General features: G+C 50.8%; 1 protein-coding gene across 1 annotated transcript in view; it reads left to right on the top strand.

The window, feature by feature from the left end:
* The first annotated feature begins 706 nt into the window (after positions 1 to 706).
* The window catches only part of EXTL1 (exostosin like glycosyltransferase 1), a 46,792-nt gene continuing 30,913 nt past the window's right edge, over positions 707 to 16,585 (top strand). The window contains exon 1 of the mRNA XM_073317779.1: positions 707 to 3,360. Within this exon, the coding sequence (XP_073173880.1) occupies positions 2,426 to 3,360 (935 nt within the window). The 5' untranslated portion in view covers positions 707 to 2,425. The remainder of the gene's footprint in view (positions 3,361 to 16,585) is intronic.

A 16,585-nucleotide genomic window follows, 5' to 3' on the forward strand; every position in this document is an offset into this window, starting at 1 on the left:
CTCAGAGGCCATGCGGGATATTTTCCCTCTTCCTGCCTACAATGAACGGCTAAGAAGATGCCCGGGGTGTGTGAATTTTTCCTGCTCATCCGATTCTGGGAATAAATCGCTGCCAGGATTCTTTGGTGGCAGGGCGTGGGGAAAATCCCCCTTACAAGCAAATCACTGTTAAGTCACCTAGGAGGTGGTGGGGGTTATTTAGCTTTCTCTCTAAATAAAGCCAGGTCTGATTCCATGCTGGCTCGGGGGGATGGAGAGAAGATCCCCCTGGCACTTCCCTGGGCCAATCACATCACTGTAAGGGGTGCACCTGGATTCCCCCTATATATGAATCCCTGTTACGACTAGCCGGTGCGTGTGTGGTGGGGGGCGATTTATAGGCTCTCTCCCGAGGCCTTACCAACACAGTGCCTTTGTCAGGCTTAGGCTCCCCTCCCAGGCTCCTACTGGGGGGGGCGGCTGCACCCCCATTGGGACGGGATGAGACAGGAGCAGAGAAGACCCCCCCTGCCTTGGGATTCGCCGCACACGCAGCCCCGCAGATCCCCTTCTTGCGGGCGGGCGCCTAACAGCCAATCGGAGCGCAAGCCCAGGACCTTTCCAGGCCCCTCCCCTCTTTTGCGGCTTGGTTAGGAAGGAGTTAAGTAGAAGCCCCGCCCCCTGAGGGGGTGGGGGACGAATGAGAGACGAGTGGGCGGGGCCGGGATGGAAGGTTGTGAAAGTGGCATTAGAACGCTGTGTGACAGCTGCTGCTTGGCAGGCTGAGAGGGAGAGAGCCAGAGAGAGAAGTAGAGGGACGGATGACTAGACCCCAGATAGGCAGCTAGAAAGAAGCACAGGGGGGCTCAGAAAGAAAATGGAAATAAAAATAAATAGAGAGAGAGAGAGCTCAAGATAGACACACACAGAGAAAGAGACCAACATAGAAGTCCTGAGAGACCGAAAGGCGATCAAGCCAGATACATACCCAGAAAGAGAGCAGGATAAGTAGTCAGCAAGAGAAAAAATAGAGGATTGGGGAGAAAAAGATATAAATGTAGTTTAATAGAGAGTGAGAGAAGAGGAAGTGAGTGGAGAGCAAGAAGAAATTAATCATGGATTAGAGAGGACGACACGGAAACAGAGAGAAAATAGGCAGGCAGAGAGAAAGGTGACTAGGTACAGTAACTAGGACATGTTCTGTATAAATATGTACATGCCATACATGCACACAGAGGTAGAGGGGGCTAATTACAGAAGGTAAGGTGAGAGAGCATAGTTCTTCATCCACCCAGAGAAGTGGGAGGTAAAAAAAAACCCCATACACATACAGAAATAACTCTCCACTCAGAGAGAAAGGGCTAACCAAAGGGGATAAAGAGAAAGAGAGAGCTTAATAACAGGCAGAAAGTGCAGAGAGCTTACTCCTAAAAGACCTCCAAAGACTCTAATGAGGCTGAGGATGTCAGTATAACTCTGATCAATTAGTGACCAAGAGCTGCTTTGATCATCTGTGGAAAGGGCATGGGGACATGCCTTCAGCACTGCGATCTCTTTAACTGGAAATGCTCCCCAAACACAGCAAGAAGCTAGAAGTCAAAGCTCCACAGACAGATCAATCGAAGGATAGCAGATTGGAGCCCCGGCTGCTCTCTTGAAGCTCTTCAATGGCAGAGGAAGTGGTGATCTCTATCTATGGACCATTGAAGGTAAAGGGGAGACTGAGATTAAAAGCTGTCAGAAGTGGAAAGGAAAAGATTTCTAAATGAGAGCATTAGAGTGAGCCACTCAGAGAGACATTTATCTGCTGCCTGCAGGAAAGTGTAAACTTTTGATACATAGAGAAGTCTGAAGGGACTGGGGCAAAAAATCCTACATCTGAACTAAAACAGTGAAGTGTGGGGGAGCTGATTAAAATGACACAGAGTATTAACCCAAGAGAAAGGAATGGTGTAACCTTTTTCTCCAGGGGTTTAAGAGCCAGGCCAAGCAGTGGTAGAAAAATGATCATTGCTTAACACAATTTCATGCTGAAATAAATATTGCATTATAGAAGACAGAATCAGACAGTTTGGAAATCTTGTACGGCGTCAAGAAATTGAAGGGTACAGAACCGAATGGTGCTAGGGAAGCTTTGCTATTAAATCTCCATGGGAGGAGAACAGATTTTAAATAAGAAAAGCAACAAGAGTCCAATTTGAAGTGTGTGGAGCTGGAAATGCTGGAAGAGCCTACAGATTAATACAGTGCTCCGAAGTCCTGAAAAAGACAGGATACAAAACACATGCTCCGAATTGCTCCCACTCCAGTTCGGAAGCTGCCATTGGCTAGTGGACTTTGGATTGCGAACGGAGTCCACTGGAATGATCTTCCTTTCTGAATCTACCTGCTGATTAAGTTCACCTCCTCCTGGTTCAAATGAGGAGTCAGGGTCCCAGATGAACATATGCAGACCAGGAAGAAATACATTTTCATAACTTTCTTTGCCTCTTGGCTTCTGCTTTTCTTCTTTGGAGGAGACCAACTAAGACGCCTGGCCTTCCTCTCCAGAAAGAAAGCCACAGTGCTGAAGAACTGGCCCCGCTGGACGGACAGGTCCCTCCTCAAGAGCTTTGCAGATCCCGAAGAACTTCAGAGTGATGGAGGCCCCCACAAACAATCTGCCAAAGTCAGAAGGGAGTCAAGAATGAACATCTATAAGCACAGCAGGTGCCGCATGGAAACTTGCTTTGATTTTTCGAGGTGTGAGAAACATGGTTTCAAGGTCTTTGTCTACCCCATGGAGAGAGAGGACCCGGTGTCAGAAAGTTACCTCAAAATAATCACATCCATTGAGGATTCCCGATACTACACCTCCAACCCAGAAGAAGCCTGCCTCTTTATCCTAAATATTGATACTTTGGATAGGGATCATCTCTCCATCCAGTACGTTCACAACATCAACGATAAAATCCAAGGTTTCCCTCTATGGAACGACGGCCGAAACCATCTGATATTTAATCTTTACTCAGGCACCTGGCCGAATTACACAGAGGATCTGGGCTTTGACATTGGACAGGCCATCCTGGCCAAGGCAAGTTTTTATGTTGAGAACTTCAGGCCTGGCTTTGATATCTCCATCCCTTTGTTTTCGAAGGAGCATCCTCAGAAGGGTGGAGAGAGGGGCTGGCTGTACCAGAATTCTGTGCCTCCTAAGAAGAAGTACAAGTTGGCTTTTAAAGGGAAAAGGTACCTGACTGGCATTGGTTCTGACACCAGGAATGCATTACACCATATCCATAATGGCAAGGATATCATCTCCCTGACCACCTGCAGACATGGCAAAGACTGGGAGAAACACAAGGACACACGCTGTGACAAGGATAACTCTGACTATGAAAAGTAAGTCATTACTGATGTTAAGATGTACTCCAATCATTACTGATGTTGAGATGTGATTTATGGGTGAAATCCCTAGGGGATGGAGGAAACTCCACACGAGCCGAGGCTCTGGACCAAGATAAATAGTGCACTGGAATGTAGTTAGCCAATGAAAATGCAAAGACAGAGGAAGAAGGGAGGAAAAGAGGTCTCTCCTGGCTGAGAATCAAATCCTCCGCTGATGTAAATGGCCATTGCTTCATTGGCTGTGATGATTTACACCAGCTGAAGATCTGGCCCTGAACATTTCGAGTCACATAACAGACAGGGGTAATTTCTCTAGTCATCTTCCCCCTTCCCATCCTGCTGTATAAATCACTGCTTAATTTCCGTGATGGGAAGTGAAATGCAGGGCGTGCCTGTTCTGTATTAAAGTTCAAATAATCTAGTGAGAGCTGCTCTTATCTGCGATCAGCACAGCTGCCCCTCTAATAGGAGATTTGCTTTTTTCCAGAATTCCAGCAGAGAGGAATGATACTTGCTCCCCTCGTCCCCCGCCCCAGCATAAATATTTTTATTGGAGCTGAGCCCAGACTAAACCCTCAGAGCTGAACACCCCCTAACGTGGTGGTGCTTGAAATCTGGATCCAGGCTTTCGGCCCTTGGACCATAGCAGTGCCTTGGCTGGTGGAGAGGTTGTTTTATCGGAATACTGATTCTAGGCAGAACTTCTCAGTTTGGTAATGACGGGGATTACTGCTGAGCTGTTGCAATGCCGTGGTTGTTAGAGTCTTTACTCACTAAGATCACATCTACACTCAAGCTGGAGGTGTTATTACCAGCTCAGGTAGACACACGTGTGCTACCTTTAATTGACCTCGCGGCTAAATATAGAAGCATAGCCATGGGGGTGAAGGCAGCAGGATGGCTAGCTGCCCCAAGTACAATCTTGCCTGGGACACTAGGGACTTACTCGGGTGGCTGGTCTGTCCTGTGTGCATCTGGCTACCCAAGCTGGAAATTCCACCTTCAGCTTGAGTGCCGCTGTACCCGTAGGTGCGTCTACACTGCCAAAAAAACCCAACGCCCCTAGCAGCAGTGCGTCTCAGAGCCCGGGTCTACAGACTCGGGCTCATGCAATGGTACTACAAATAGCAGCCTAGACGTTCCCGCTCAGGCTGGAGCCGGGGCTCTGAAACCCAGCCAGGGAAGCGAGTCTAGAGCCTGCCTTAGCCCAAATGGAAACATCCGCACCTTAGATATCATAGTGGGAGCTCGAGTCTGTAGCCCTGGGCTCTGAGACTCGTTGCCATGTTTCTGGGGTGGGTTTTTTTGCAATGTAGACGCAGCCATAGAGTCTGATCCTGAGCGGTGCTGAACAGCGACGTGTCCCATTGACTTTACATTGAGAGCGCTTAGCATCTCTCCGGAGCCGCTCGGTTCCTTGAAGGGCTGTAGCTGAGCGTGCACTGGTTCAAGTGGGATTTTCCAGCAGGGCCATGTTGTGGCGTCAGGCTCAGCTCAGTGCCACCGGGCATTCTTGTGACTGCAAATGATCACTGACCGAAGGGTTCCAGCAGCAGGAACATTCAGGTGAGGCGAGATTGGCTCCAGGGCATGAGCCACCCACTAACCGATGGTGGTGGTTAGGTAGACTCCCCCTGCGGGCAGGCAATTCTATAATTGTTCACTTTGGAGTTTCTTGGCCCCACAGTGGTGCTGGTCCCCGTTGGAGACAGGCTTTTGAATGAGATGGACCCCTGGTCTGCTCCAGTCTGGCAATTCCTGCATTTTAATTTTCCTCTGAGCTGTTATTGATGATGGTTGTCAACGAGTCACTTTCCTGACGGTCAATGTGTGTACGCACTCCGATTCAGGGTTTCGGTTCAAGCCCGTTGCTATCAGTTAGCAAGATGAGACCCAGCAGAGGGAGTCATTAGACATAGTGGAATGATGAGAGGAGAATAAGGACTGTTTTGTCCCCTTACTTTTATACTCCATCACTAGGGATCCCAGTGGGAGTTGTTCAGTCAGAAGTCCTGATGCCTCTAGTTTTAAATATAAGGGATGAAACTCTGCCCAGTAGATTCGAGTGGGCATTTTATACTCCACAGGCAGCCAGGCACATAGGAAACAGACTTCTGGCGCTGGTTGACCACTACAGCAGTGCAGGTCAAAGTGTGCGATGGATCCCAGGATGCGCCTGCCCCAGCTGTGGGTAGCTTCAGATCAGCTCCAGAGGTTTGAGAGGCCATGTCTGTCCCAGGGGTGGGTAACTCTCATCTAGACCCGGCTTTGCAGTCTGAAGGTACCTCATCCACCGAGCTGGCACTCTGGGTCCCCAACAAACATCTGCACTGACCATGTTCCCTGCACTGCTCTTCCCTGTCTGTGTTCTCTCCATGCACCGTCCGTCAGGGTGTCCCCACATCATGCTACTCTCAGTGGCTCTTGGTAGCATCCCTGCAGTGGTCCCCTTGCTACGCTCTCTCTCTCTCTAGCCTCCCCACATCCTTTTGCTTTGCCTCCATCTCTGCCTTTGCTATGCTGCTTCTCTAAACCCTCACCCGGCTCCCCATGACGCCTCCTCTCCATGCCCTTGCTGGGGTACCTTAGATGGCTGAGACGGGATGGATGCAATGGCTTCCTCTGGAGTATCTCAATGCCACTCTGAGCAGCACCTAGTAGAGGTCACGGGGCTCTGCACAGAGTCCTAATGAGTGGGGCCCCTCTGGACTTTCATTTCCTCCCCTTTCCTTGCCCTGAAATCCTGCCCAGCACCTTCCACACAATCTAACTGAATGCCAAACTCGGACACTTGAGCCCACCTAGGTAGCAGTTGCGTTGGTCGGCTCCTGCTCTCGTTGAAGCCAATGACAAAGCTAGCCCGGGATGAAACCCTATACGTACAGCACACCAGAAACACAGCCACCTCTGAGGCGGGGGGCAGCACCCAGTGTGCCATGCAGTGCTGGGGGGAGGGAAAACGCTGGTTAAAGACCCCCTATCCTCTCTCAGAAATAGCCTGGGGACCTTTGACCTTTGCCAGCTCAGTTCTCAAGGTTCGTCTGAAAGACCCTCACACAGTAAGGTGCATGGGACTCAGTATAGCTACCTCCCAAGGCAGAAGGGCTGAGACAGCCTTGGTAGGGTTTGAAGAGGTGCATCCAGGGAGTATCGCCATCCCAAACTGCACACCTAGCCTCTTGAACTAACTCCTCCAGCCGGGGTTGGGGTGTCATTATGGATCATAACAGCGTCACTAGGTTTGCACATCCCAGGGATGGCTCCGCCCGTCCGCAGCAATTATATCCTTTAGTGCAGCACTGGGAAGAGTTTTTTTTTGTGGGGGTGGGAGGTCCCATTCATTCTCTGCTCTCTTCCCCAAGGGGAGGGGACGGTTGGTGCTTGTCAGATCATAGGAGTCTTGGTAGTGGCAGCTCCCAGGGGCCACACTATGGCTGCAAAGCCCTGGGGAAGATATACATGTTGGTATTTTTTAAAGGTCTGTTCAATATGGTTTCATTAACTAAAGATCATTAGTTCCTCGAGCCGACTCTAGCTAAGGTTTAATAAGGCTACTGGCTTTTTCAGACACTGAGGATCTCGCATTCAAGTAGTGACTGGGTTCACAACAACGATTCTGGGGGTTGGCTGCCATGGGCACAGGATAGAGTGCCTTCCTTTGCCTCTAGATCACTGGTTGGTAGGGATAAAGCCCATAACCGTCCGAGGGCTGGTGAGCTTCCTAGCTGTAGGACTCACACGGCTCCCATCACTGTCATGTCCAAGCAGCTCCTGATCTGTCATGTGTTTATCTTCATACAACCCTGTAAGGCAAGGCAGTGCTGTTATTCCCATTGTACAGATGGGAAACTGAGGCAGAGAGGGAGGAAGTGACTTGCCCAAGGTCACCCAGGGAGTCTGTGGCAGAGCTGGGGATCACACCCAGGCCTTGTGAGTCTCAGGCTGGCACCTTAATTGCTGCCAAGCTCTCCCTAGTGGCCAAGTCTCCACATCAGAGCCCCCTTTGTTGGCAGCCTCAGAAGATGCCAAGGCGGGAACAGGCCTTAAGGCACTGAGCTACCTCCCAGGCTGAAAGGTGGGTCTTGTCCAGATCCGGGTGAAGGCAGCTAGTCTGGGAAGCAGGCACTTGCTAGTGCTCTAGCTTCTTTTGACGATGGGTAGAAGGCAGCGCTCACTGAGAACATGAGGCCTGGCACCAACACGGGCGGAGAGGATGGGTCTCTCCAGAACCCACCAAGGCTTTCTGTCTTTGCTCGTCTCTGCTCAGCGACAGATGCCCTTCAGCAGCCCCATAATAGATTCATAATATCTTCGTCTCGCAGGGAGATCGGATCAACAGGAAAGGCCTCTCAGGGCAACAGCATTAGAGCCATCGTCGGCCGCTGGCATTAGGAGGTAGCGGGAGGTTAATATGTGGCCTGCGTGTGTCATCAGGTGGAGCAGATTATCAGGGGCTGCAGGGAGACTCCGAGGAGCCAGGGAAATGAGAAAAGATCCATCAGAATTCCAAAGGCCCCTGGCAGTCTCGCCCGCCTCGCAGGACGCAGTGGCTGAAGCAGGAACTCCGTGAAGGCCTCTCCGTAGCCTGCCCCCATGGGGGGCCTTTCCCTGTGTGGCTCAGAGGGCTGAGGCGACCGATTCTGTTAACTGGAAAGCTACCAGAAACCCAGCCTCCCAGGTCTCGTGCGGACTGGTGAGAGGAGATCGTGGATGGGTCAGAACGGCAGAGACGTCCAGGGCGGCGTCAGATCCTGCCCGCCAAGCGGGTGGCAAGAGCTGCCACATCAGGTCCCCGGAGCAGTGCATCCTGGTGAGGCTACCAGGTCCTGTGGCTTGGCATGGCAGAGGGAAAGAGGAAAGCAGCCCTCGCTGAGAAACAGGACCATGGAGCACAGGGCAGCCCTGATCAGGATTCTTGCGTGGAAGAGACTAGAAGGGAAAGGGGCCCAGAAAAGGAGAACTCACTACAATGGAGTAAAGCATGACCAAGGCCCTGAGAGCCTGCAAGTGGATATGGAGAGTTGCCATGAAGGGGTCCCATGGGAAAGGGGGTGCTGTGACTGGACAGGGCTGGGTCTCCCTGTTCCTGCCTCTGCCACAATCTCCCTCTCTGCCTCATTTTTCCCCTCTGTAAAACAGGAGCAATAACACTCCCTGAGGGTGTGCCCTGGGGCCTTGCAGCAGCACAGCCCGGGCCAGGATTTGGCCCAGGGTCTAGAAATGACTGGTGAAGCCTCCCACTCAGAAGGGAATGGGAGCAGCCTGGACCCACTGCCAAGCCCGGTTGAGAATCAGAAGGAAGGAATGTTTTTCCCTCTCTGAACACAGACGGTGCTCACGAGAACCTCATTGCAGTCAATGGATTTGCACCAGTGCACGTGAGATCACAATCAAGTCAAGGGTGTTTGTGTCAGGGAGCTTAGGGAGAATCAGGACAGGTCATTCCCTGATGTGCGTTTCCCGATCTGTCTTCCAGGGGCTGGGGTCGGGATGCCTTTGAGGATACCTGTGGTCTCGGACAGGCACATCCTAGGGGGGCTAGCCCCCCGCCCCCGCTGCTTGGATAGGTCGCTTCGTGCTGGGAATCAGACCCGCAGCTCAAAGTGCGGATGTTCCTGAAGATCAGGGGACAGCTCAGTGGTTTGAGCATGGGCCTGCTAAACCCAGGGTTGTGAGTTCAATCCTTGAGGGGGCCATTTAGGTATGTGGGGCAAAAATTGGGGATTGGCCCTGCTTCGAGCAGGGGGTTGGACTGGATGACCTCCTGAGGTCCCTGCCAACCCTGCGATACTATGATCCTGAGTCACAGGAGGTTTAGGTACTCACCCTCTCTGAGCCCGTCTGTGTCCTCCACCTCTGGCGAGCGTCTCTCTCTGCAACTATTTCAGGATCCCTCGTACTCCCAAGAGACAAAGCGAGGGTTTATTTCTCGTGCACGTGACAGAGGCATTGTCAGCCTGGAGAGCTCTGCCTCGTGCATAATTAAAACACCCCTTGCCCTGGAGCGCTAAATGTGGTTCTAGCCCAGTAATTGCTATCCCGAGAATTAAAATAAACGGTGTATTAGTTTAACTACCCGGCCACCTGCTGGATTTCACCTCCTGTCAGAGGCCAGGCGCTCTTCATGTCTCATCCATCACAAAGGGAACAGTTCCCCAGGAATTAAAATGCCAGCCCAGCAGGAAGCGTCCTCGGTACAAGAAGGAGAGCGTGCACGTGGGTAGCAGCTAACGTGCGTTGGTTTGGGGAGAGGCTTATGAGAGCAGGAGTCCGAACGTTTGTGCAGAGGCCGCCGGAAGCTGGGACACAGGCCAAAAGAGTAATATGGCATTGATGTGAATGTCCCAGTGAAGGAAGGGAGTTGTTTCTGGTTCCTTCCTGAGAACAGTAAGCTCGGACTCCTGGGTTCTGTTCCTAACACACTGGGCAAGTCACGCAGGCCCCCATTTACAGACTGGGTGCCCAGATTCCCAAAAGGTATTTAGGTGCCAACTGCCATTGATTTCAGTGGGCTTTAGGCACCTAAATACCTGTGAGGATCTGGGCCTGGGTGCCTAAGGTTAGTCCATATTTAGGCACCTGGATGAGGCCTAAATGGGGGCAGGCCTAAATAGGGGGTGGGCAGGGATAACTCAGTGGTTTGAGCATTGGCCTGCTAAACCCAGGGTTGTGAATTCAATCCTTGAGGGGGCCATTTAGGGATTGGGGGCAAAAATTGGGGATTGGTCCTGCTCTGAGAGGGGGTTGGACTAGATGACCTCCTGAGGTCCCTTCCAATCCTGAGATTCTATTATCTCACCAAGCACTGAGCCCCAGCTGTTTTCAGGGAGAGCTGCTGGGCACTCAGTCCTTTTGAAAAAACTAGGCCACTTATTTGTGCATCTAAACGTGAACTTAGGAAGTTGGCTTTAGGCATCTGCTGTTTAAAAATCTTGACCCAGGACTCCTGGGTTCTGTTTAAGACTATCACCGATCCGAGGCAGTTCTTTTAGGCCAAGCTATGTCAAACGCATATGCAGGCCTGCTTTTCAGCCACATTAAGCACCTGACTACAAAATGTGGGTAGTATTTCCCTGTTTCATAGGGGCTTAATTCATTAGTCTGAGCAGGGCACGTTGAGATCCTCAGATGAAAGGCATCATAGAAGTGGTACGGTTAGTACAGAAAGAGAAAAATCACCGTTCGGACAGGACCAAGGTCAGATCTTCACCAGAAGGAGCTTTGGAAAGTGAAATGCCTTCCCCTCCCCATACTCAAGTAATCCAGTAAAATGGTTTGCAAGCACAAGAAGATTTACATTGAACAGAGGATGGAATTAGACTTAATTGGGGAGCACCTGGCCGACTGGCAGACTGACATATGGGATGGAGTGGAAGGGTTCACTCCATAGCTGGGATCAAGGTGACAAAGGGCTCTGAGAATGGGTAGAAGGTAGAAAACTTTGATACATTTCCTATTTCCCTAGCCAACAGTAACCCTTGCTGTGCTGCACACTTTTAAGAACTGGCAAGGTTAAGAATTGACATTTGCATTGCACCCTTCCTCCCTGAGTCCTCCCCAACAGTGGGCCAGATTCTGGTGTCAATCCAGAAGAAATCATAGGATCATAGTAGTTAGAAGGGACCGCAAGGGTCACCTAGTGATACAATGTGAGGGAAAGGGGAGATTTTGACTAAGAAAGCTGAGGCAACCCCCCTGCTCCTCTGAAAAGTGCCCTGGGATCTTTAAAGTCCATGTAGAGCAAATGGAAGCTTGGTTTTTAAAGGTTTCATTGGAAAGATCTGCACCCAGTAAGCTGCCTGGAACCGAATGCAGATCTACCCTGGAAGGATGAAGGGCTGAGCGTGGGAGGAATGTCTAAGAGTTACATTATTTAACAGGGTTATCCAACAGCCATCCTAGGACTCCGCTGAGCTGTGGGCTCGATCCTGCACTCCTTACAGGGCCAGACTTCTATTCATTTCAACTGCCGCAGCAGGCCCTATGTGAATGCCAAGTGCCCATGTGATCATGCACGGACACTTGCAAAGCAGAGCAAGTGAAATCTTCACATTGATACGGAGGGCCAGATTTTCAAAGGAGGCACAAGGCCAGGGGAGCAGCTGGAAACCCTATCTGTGCCTGTGGGCCAGCCCCCGTTTGGCACAGATTTGCCAGCCCACTGGGTGAAGGCTCATTGGGGCAGCACCACCCCGGACCTTCGTGATGTGCAAAGTTAGGGCCCAATCCTGAGCATCCCCCACCAACTTCCGTCGGTCGCTGTGGGGGTGCAGCACCTTTTAGGCACCACTCCGCGCTCTGCGGGATCAAACCCAATTTAACCCAAACCAGATCCTTTCAAAAAACAGAACAAAAACCACCTGGGAAAAACAACGTACATAAAGAAAGACAAACATTTTGCAGCCTCCTGAACGAAACAGGCAACATGGGAGAAGGCCCTGGGAGAAATGATTGATTGAGCTTTATTTCAATCACAGCTGTATCGAGTTAATCCTACCCTAGCCTTTCTGATCCTCATTGAAAGACAGTGACGGCACAAACATGTTCACAAGTTGCTACTGTCTCGGCAGGACAATACTGGACCCATAATGCGTAAGTATTTCTGTTAACAACAATAATTTGCCTTTATGCAGCGCTTTAATCCCAAAGGCTCTCATGGCACTTTGCCAACTCTCTGGGCACTGCCTTGCAAAATCATCGTGGCAGCCAATTAGCCCAGGTAGAAGGGGTGGCAGGGAGGGGATGAAAACGTTACAGACCTGGTTTCTTTTACACCAAAGCTCCTTTACACCACTCTGCCAGTGTAAATGGGCCTTAAAGTGGACATCAGTGTAATTTACGCCTACTGGAAAGGAGAATCAGGTTCCCCTAACACACTGTATTTCTCTAGTACCTTCCACCTGAGGACTTCAGAGCACTTCACTGGAATTACTTCACTCCTCTCTTTAAAAAAAAAAAAAAAAAAAAAAAAGGTCTTTGCCCTTTAGCTGGTGGGGATAAATGTTGGTTTTTAAGAACAGGTTAAACACCTGTCAGGGATGATCTAGATGTACTTGATCCTGCCTCAGGGTGGATGAATGGATCTCCATGACCTTCGGAGGTCTCTTCCAGTGCTCCATTTCTGTGATCAGTGAATTCATGCCTACCTGGAATGTGAGGCTTACAACCATTTTACAGCTGATTAACAGAGGTCAAGGACTACACTGGCCAAAGTGGCCTCATCTGATACGCCTCAGTTCTGGGTGTCCAACTTGACACCCCTTGGGCCTGATTTTCAAAGGTGCAGGGCCCCCGCAGTCTGCGTGGACTCCAGTGGGCCTGGGGGAGAGTGGGGAGAGGGTTCAGTGATTCTTAAAGTCAGGTCCCAGGTGGCCGAGGTTGGGTACTGCAAATTCGTGGCCATTTAAAAAGGGATTGTGGGAGCACCCCCGTTGACCCACTGCTTTGAAAAATGTAGGGTTCAATCAATCCCTACCATCTTCCACGCCCACAGACGTCAGCAGGAGTCCTCCAAGGTAAAACAGGGGTATGTCTGTGCTGCATGCTTACCGCGTGTCCTTACACATGGTTTGGCCCAACCTCCCCAGCCACCATTCACACACACGTTTATGTGGCCTTTGAAGCCATGTTTGCTTGCCCAGAGCAGGCAACAAACCCCAGCTTTCCCGCTTCCCAGTCCCCTTGTCTTTGACTAGCAGCCAGACCATCCTTGCTTCTCAGTAATCAGTTCTATTGCACTCACCTTGTTAAAATATCCTTCCCCGTGCGGGGATGGGTGGGAACAGGCAGGCTGACGCCAGTGGAATTTTGCTCCTGTAACAATGCTAACAAAATTGCTTAATGAAAACGGCCTCACCCTGATACCACCCCTCCCCGCCCAGCACATTACACATAACTGCGCCTGGCAATGCATTTTGCATACTAGGGTATCTTTGCATGAGCAGCTGAGATGAGGCCAGGACCATTATGAAGGGAAGATGAGCAATCGTCTTGTCTGAGCTGGGAATGCGACGACGCTGTCCTCTGAAAAGAGACACTGTCCGTAGCACAGATTCATTAAACACCCGCAGATCATCGGCGTCAAGAATTAAAATGGGCCTTTGCTTGCACGTGAGTGCTGGAAAGCGCCGGGCTGCCCCTCTGGCTGATGTAACATCAGTACATGCCTTGTGAGCCCTGGTTTGAGTGAGCCTAAAAAACTCTTTGGAGGCTAATCTTGTGAGGCTTGTGAGGAAGAGCGGTGAGAGAGGCATGATCTAGCAGGCTGCATGCTGACGTGGGAGCCAGGAACTCCCGAATCCTAATCGTGGCTCTGACACACTCCTCTGTGACCCTGGGCAAGTCACTTAATGGCTCCCTGCCTCAGTTTCCCCATGTGTTAAATGCAGATAGTAACCCTAAAATCCTGGCAGTCAGCAGTCAGCTTCTCCAGGGTCCCTCTCCATCCCCCTTGGTTATTGTACAGTGTCCTAGCTAGTTGTAGGACTGGAAGTGCAGGGAAGCCAAGGGCCCGTCCTCAAAAGCCCTATTCCTCAGTGCCCCTCAGCAGCTTGGTGCCCCATAAACTCTAAGGCTACTGCTCACATGATGGCCTGGACATATGAGCATGATCATTGCTGGCTGTATCTGGGGGTAACTGGGTGACATCGGGGTCGGGGGGTCTGGGATCACTGGGTGCTGGGGGGTTGCTATTGAGTAGTTAAGTACTCAGTGAAGATAAAACGCGTCTCATTACTGCTAGCCTGTCCTAGGCACAAGGCTTGATAACACTTCCCTGGCAGCTGGCCCCTTGGAAAAGAGAAATGTACCAGATTTACGTACCTTCTGCCCAGCCACCTGCAGAAACCAGGATATTAGTAACAGTCGCCATATGGCGTTTAATGAAAATATCACTTCCATTAGGTCTAGGCAGGACACGCACTGGGCCGGCTGTGCTGCTTGAGGAGGCAGGCGGTACCAAATCAGGAGCTGGTAATCTCCAGCTACAGGAAGAAAACACTGATTAAAAACAAGAGCCAGGGCTGGGCTGACGGCCCAGCATTCGCTCTTCCCAAGGTGAGGGCTGGAGTCCCGCTCCAGGGCTCGTGAGGTCTGCGCTAGTAGAGATGGCTGTACTTTGGGCCCAGCACACTCAGTCTCCGGGGAAGGGGAGGCTGTGTCTGGTGACACTCATAGCAGTCTATATCCAGTGCAGGGGCATGGTGGGCTCTGCATGGACTCCCACCAGGACAGTGGCCATGTGACGTGACAGCCACAGAAACCAGCATGTCTCCTGTGGATGCCCCATAGCTGCTTGGAAATCTTCTATTGGGCTCCCTCCCCACCCTGCGCAGCTCCCTCTGCAGGCAGGGCTAGAGCACTGTTGGTCTCTTGGCATTCATAGAATATCAGGGTTGGAAGGGGCCTCAGGAGGTCATCTAGTCCAACCCCCTGCTCAAAGCAGGGCCAATCCCCAATTTTTGCCCCACATCCCTAAATGGCCCCCTCAAGGATTGAACACACAACCCTGGGTTTAGCAGGCCAATGCTCAAACCACTGAGCTATCCCTCCCCCCCTAAAGCTATCCCTCCACTGGCAGACGGTGGACGTTTTGGCCTGTCATTTTCAGCAGGGCTCCCCAAGAGTGGTCACAGAGCGCACAGGTGCGTCCCGAAGCACACCTGTGGCCCATCCATGAACTCTCAGCCCTCAGTCCCGATCTCACTGAAACCAGCAGCCAAACTCCCACTGAGGTCAGGGGGCCAGGCTGAAACCCTCCCACAAGAATGGGTCCATCCATGGCAGTTTCAGTTCAATTTTCTCATGGTATCAGCACCAATGTTTCTGCAAACAAATCTTAACTCACCAAGGCAGCACTGGGTTCTTAACCTGTTTTGGTTTATTGAGCAGCTGCCTGCCCCAGACCATCGGCGTAGAACAGCTTCATTAACCTGGTGCTTGAAAGTGGATGAACTAAAATCTGTGACTCATGGCCTTTAATGAGAAGAAAATGTAATGTGGTCAGAAAAACAAGGCAAAGGGGAGATATGGGAGGAAAAAAACCACTTTCCAGTTATTGAGCCTATTAGAATTTACTGTCCGCAGACTCTCAATGGGAGATGTGTTATTCCTTTTGTATTTTGTACATGAAAATACAGTCGAATTGGGTAATAAGGGTTAATCTGGGCAACTGCTCGTTTGATTGTTAGGGCCAACAGATTATCACCTCCAGAGCTGTAAAATAGTGATCTTTCCACATCAGCCACACATAGCCATGCAAAATCACCATCCTGCCAGGACCAGATGAGCTCTGCTGGGCATTTTAATGTCACGGCAGGTCAGTCCGGTTATAATTGGCTCTGATTGTCAGCTCCTGGAGGCACTAAGGTCCTTTATCTGCAGCCGAGGGGCACCCAGACAGGTGTGAAATTCATTCCCACCTCTGTAAGCATGGCAGAAATGACTCTCAGCCCAGCTCTCACAACCCACTGATCGGTACAAGGGAGGGGCAAACACCCTGGCTGTCACCGCAGGAAATGGCTGTGGGAATGTATGTTTGGTCTGTAGGGGCAAGTGGTCTCAGATGCATTTCTTTGATAGCGAGACAGTGAACTCGATGTAAAAGCCCAGTGGAGACAGGCGCTGTATTTTACCTTGATGTAGCCAGCCACGGTAAAGCCCAGATGGAAGGTATATAGGGTTGACCTCAACTGGCTACATCAACTAGCAATGAGATCTCAGATTTTCCCACTCGTGTCTGTGTCTCTTTTGATTCTGAGGGTTTTCTCCAAAACCCACAGGGCCAGATTCTGAGTCATGCTAAGGCCCCTTTACACCTCTCCGGCAGCGTAGAGGAGTAATCAAGTGTAATTTGCACCTACTCAAAGGCATCCTTAGGCTCCCAGAGATGCGCAAAGGAGCCTCAGGCCCTTAATTAGACATTTGAATTAGGGTGACCTGATAGCAAGTGTGAAAAATCAGGATGGGGGTGGGGGGTAATAGGCGCCTATATAAGAAAAAAACCCAAATATCAAGGCTGTCTCTATAAAATCGGAACATCTGGTCCCCCTAATTTGAATGAAGTTACGTACGGGGGATAATCAGCCAGGGATGGGCAGCTTTAAGGTAACAGAAGGCCACAAAATCCACAGAACCCTTTGGGGGTCAAGGAAGAAGCCGCCTTTGCTGTCCTGGGGCAGCTTGCCCTGGCGGCTACTGCTGCTGCAAGAACACATGCCAG

The sequence above is a fragment of the Lepidochelys kempii genome, chromosome 19 (assembly GCF_965140265.1).
Source record: "Lepidochelys kempii isolate rLepKem1 chromosome 19, rLepKem1.hap2, whole genome shotgun sequence".
Classification (NCBI taxonomy): Eukaryota; Metazoa; Chordata; order Testudines; family Cheloniidae; genus Lepidochelys; species Lepidochelys kempii.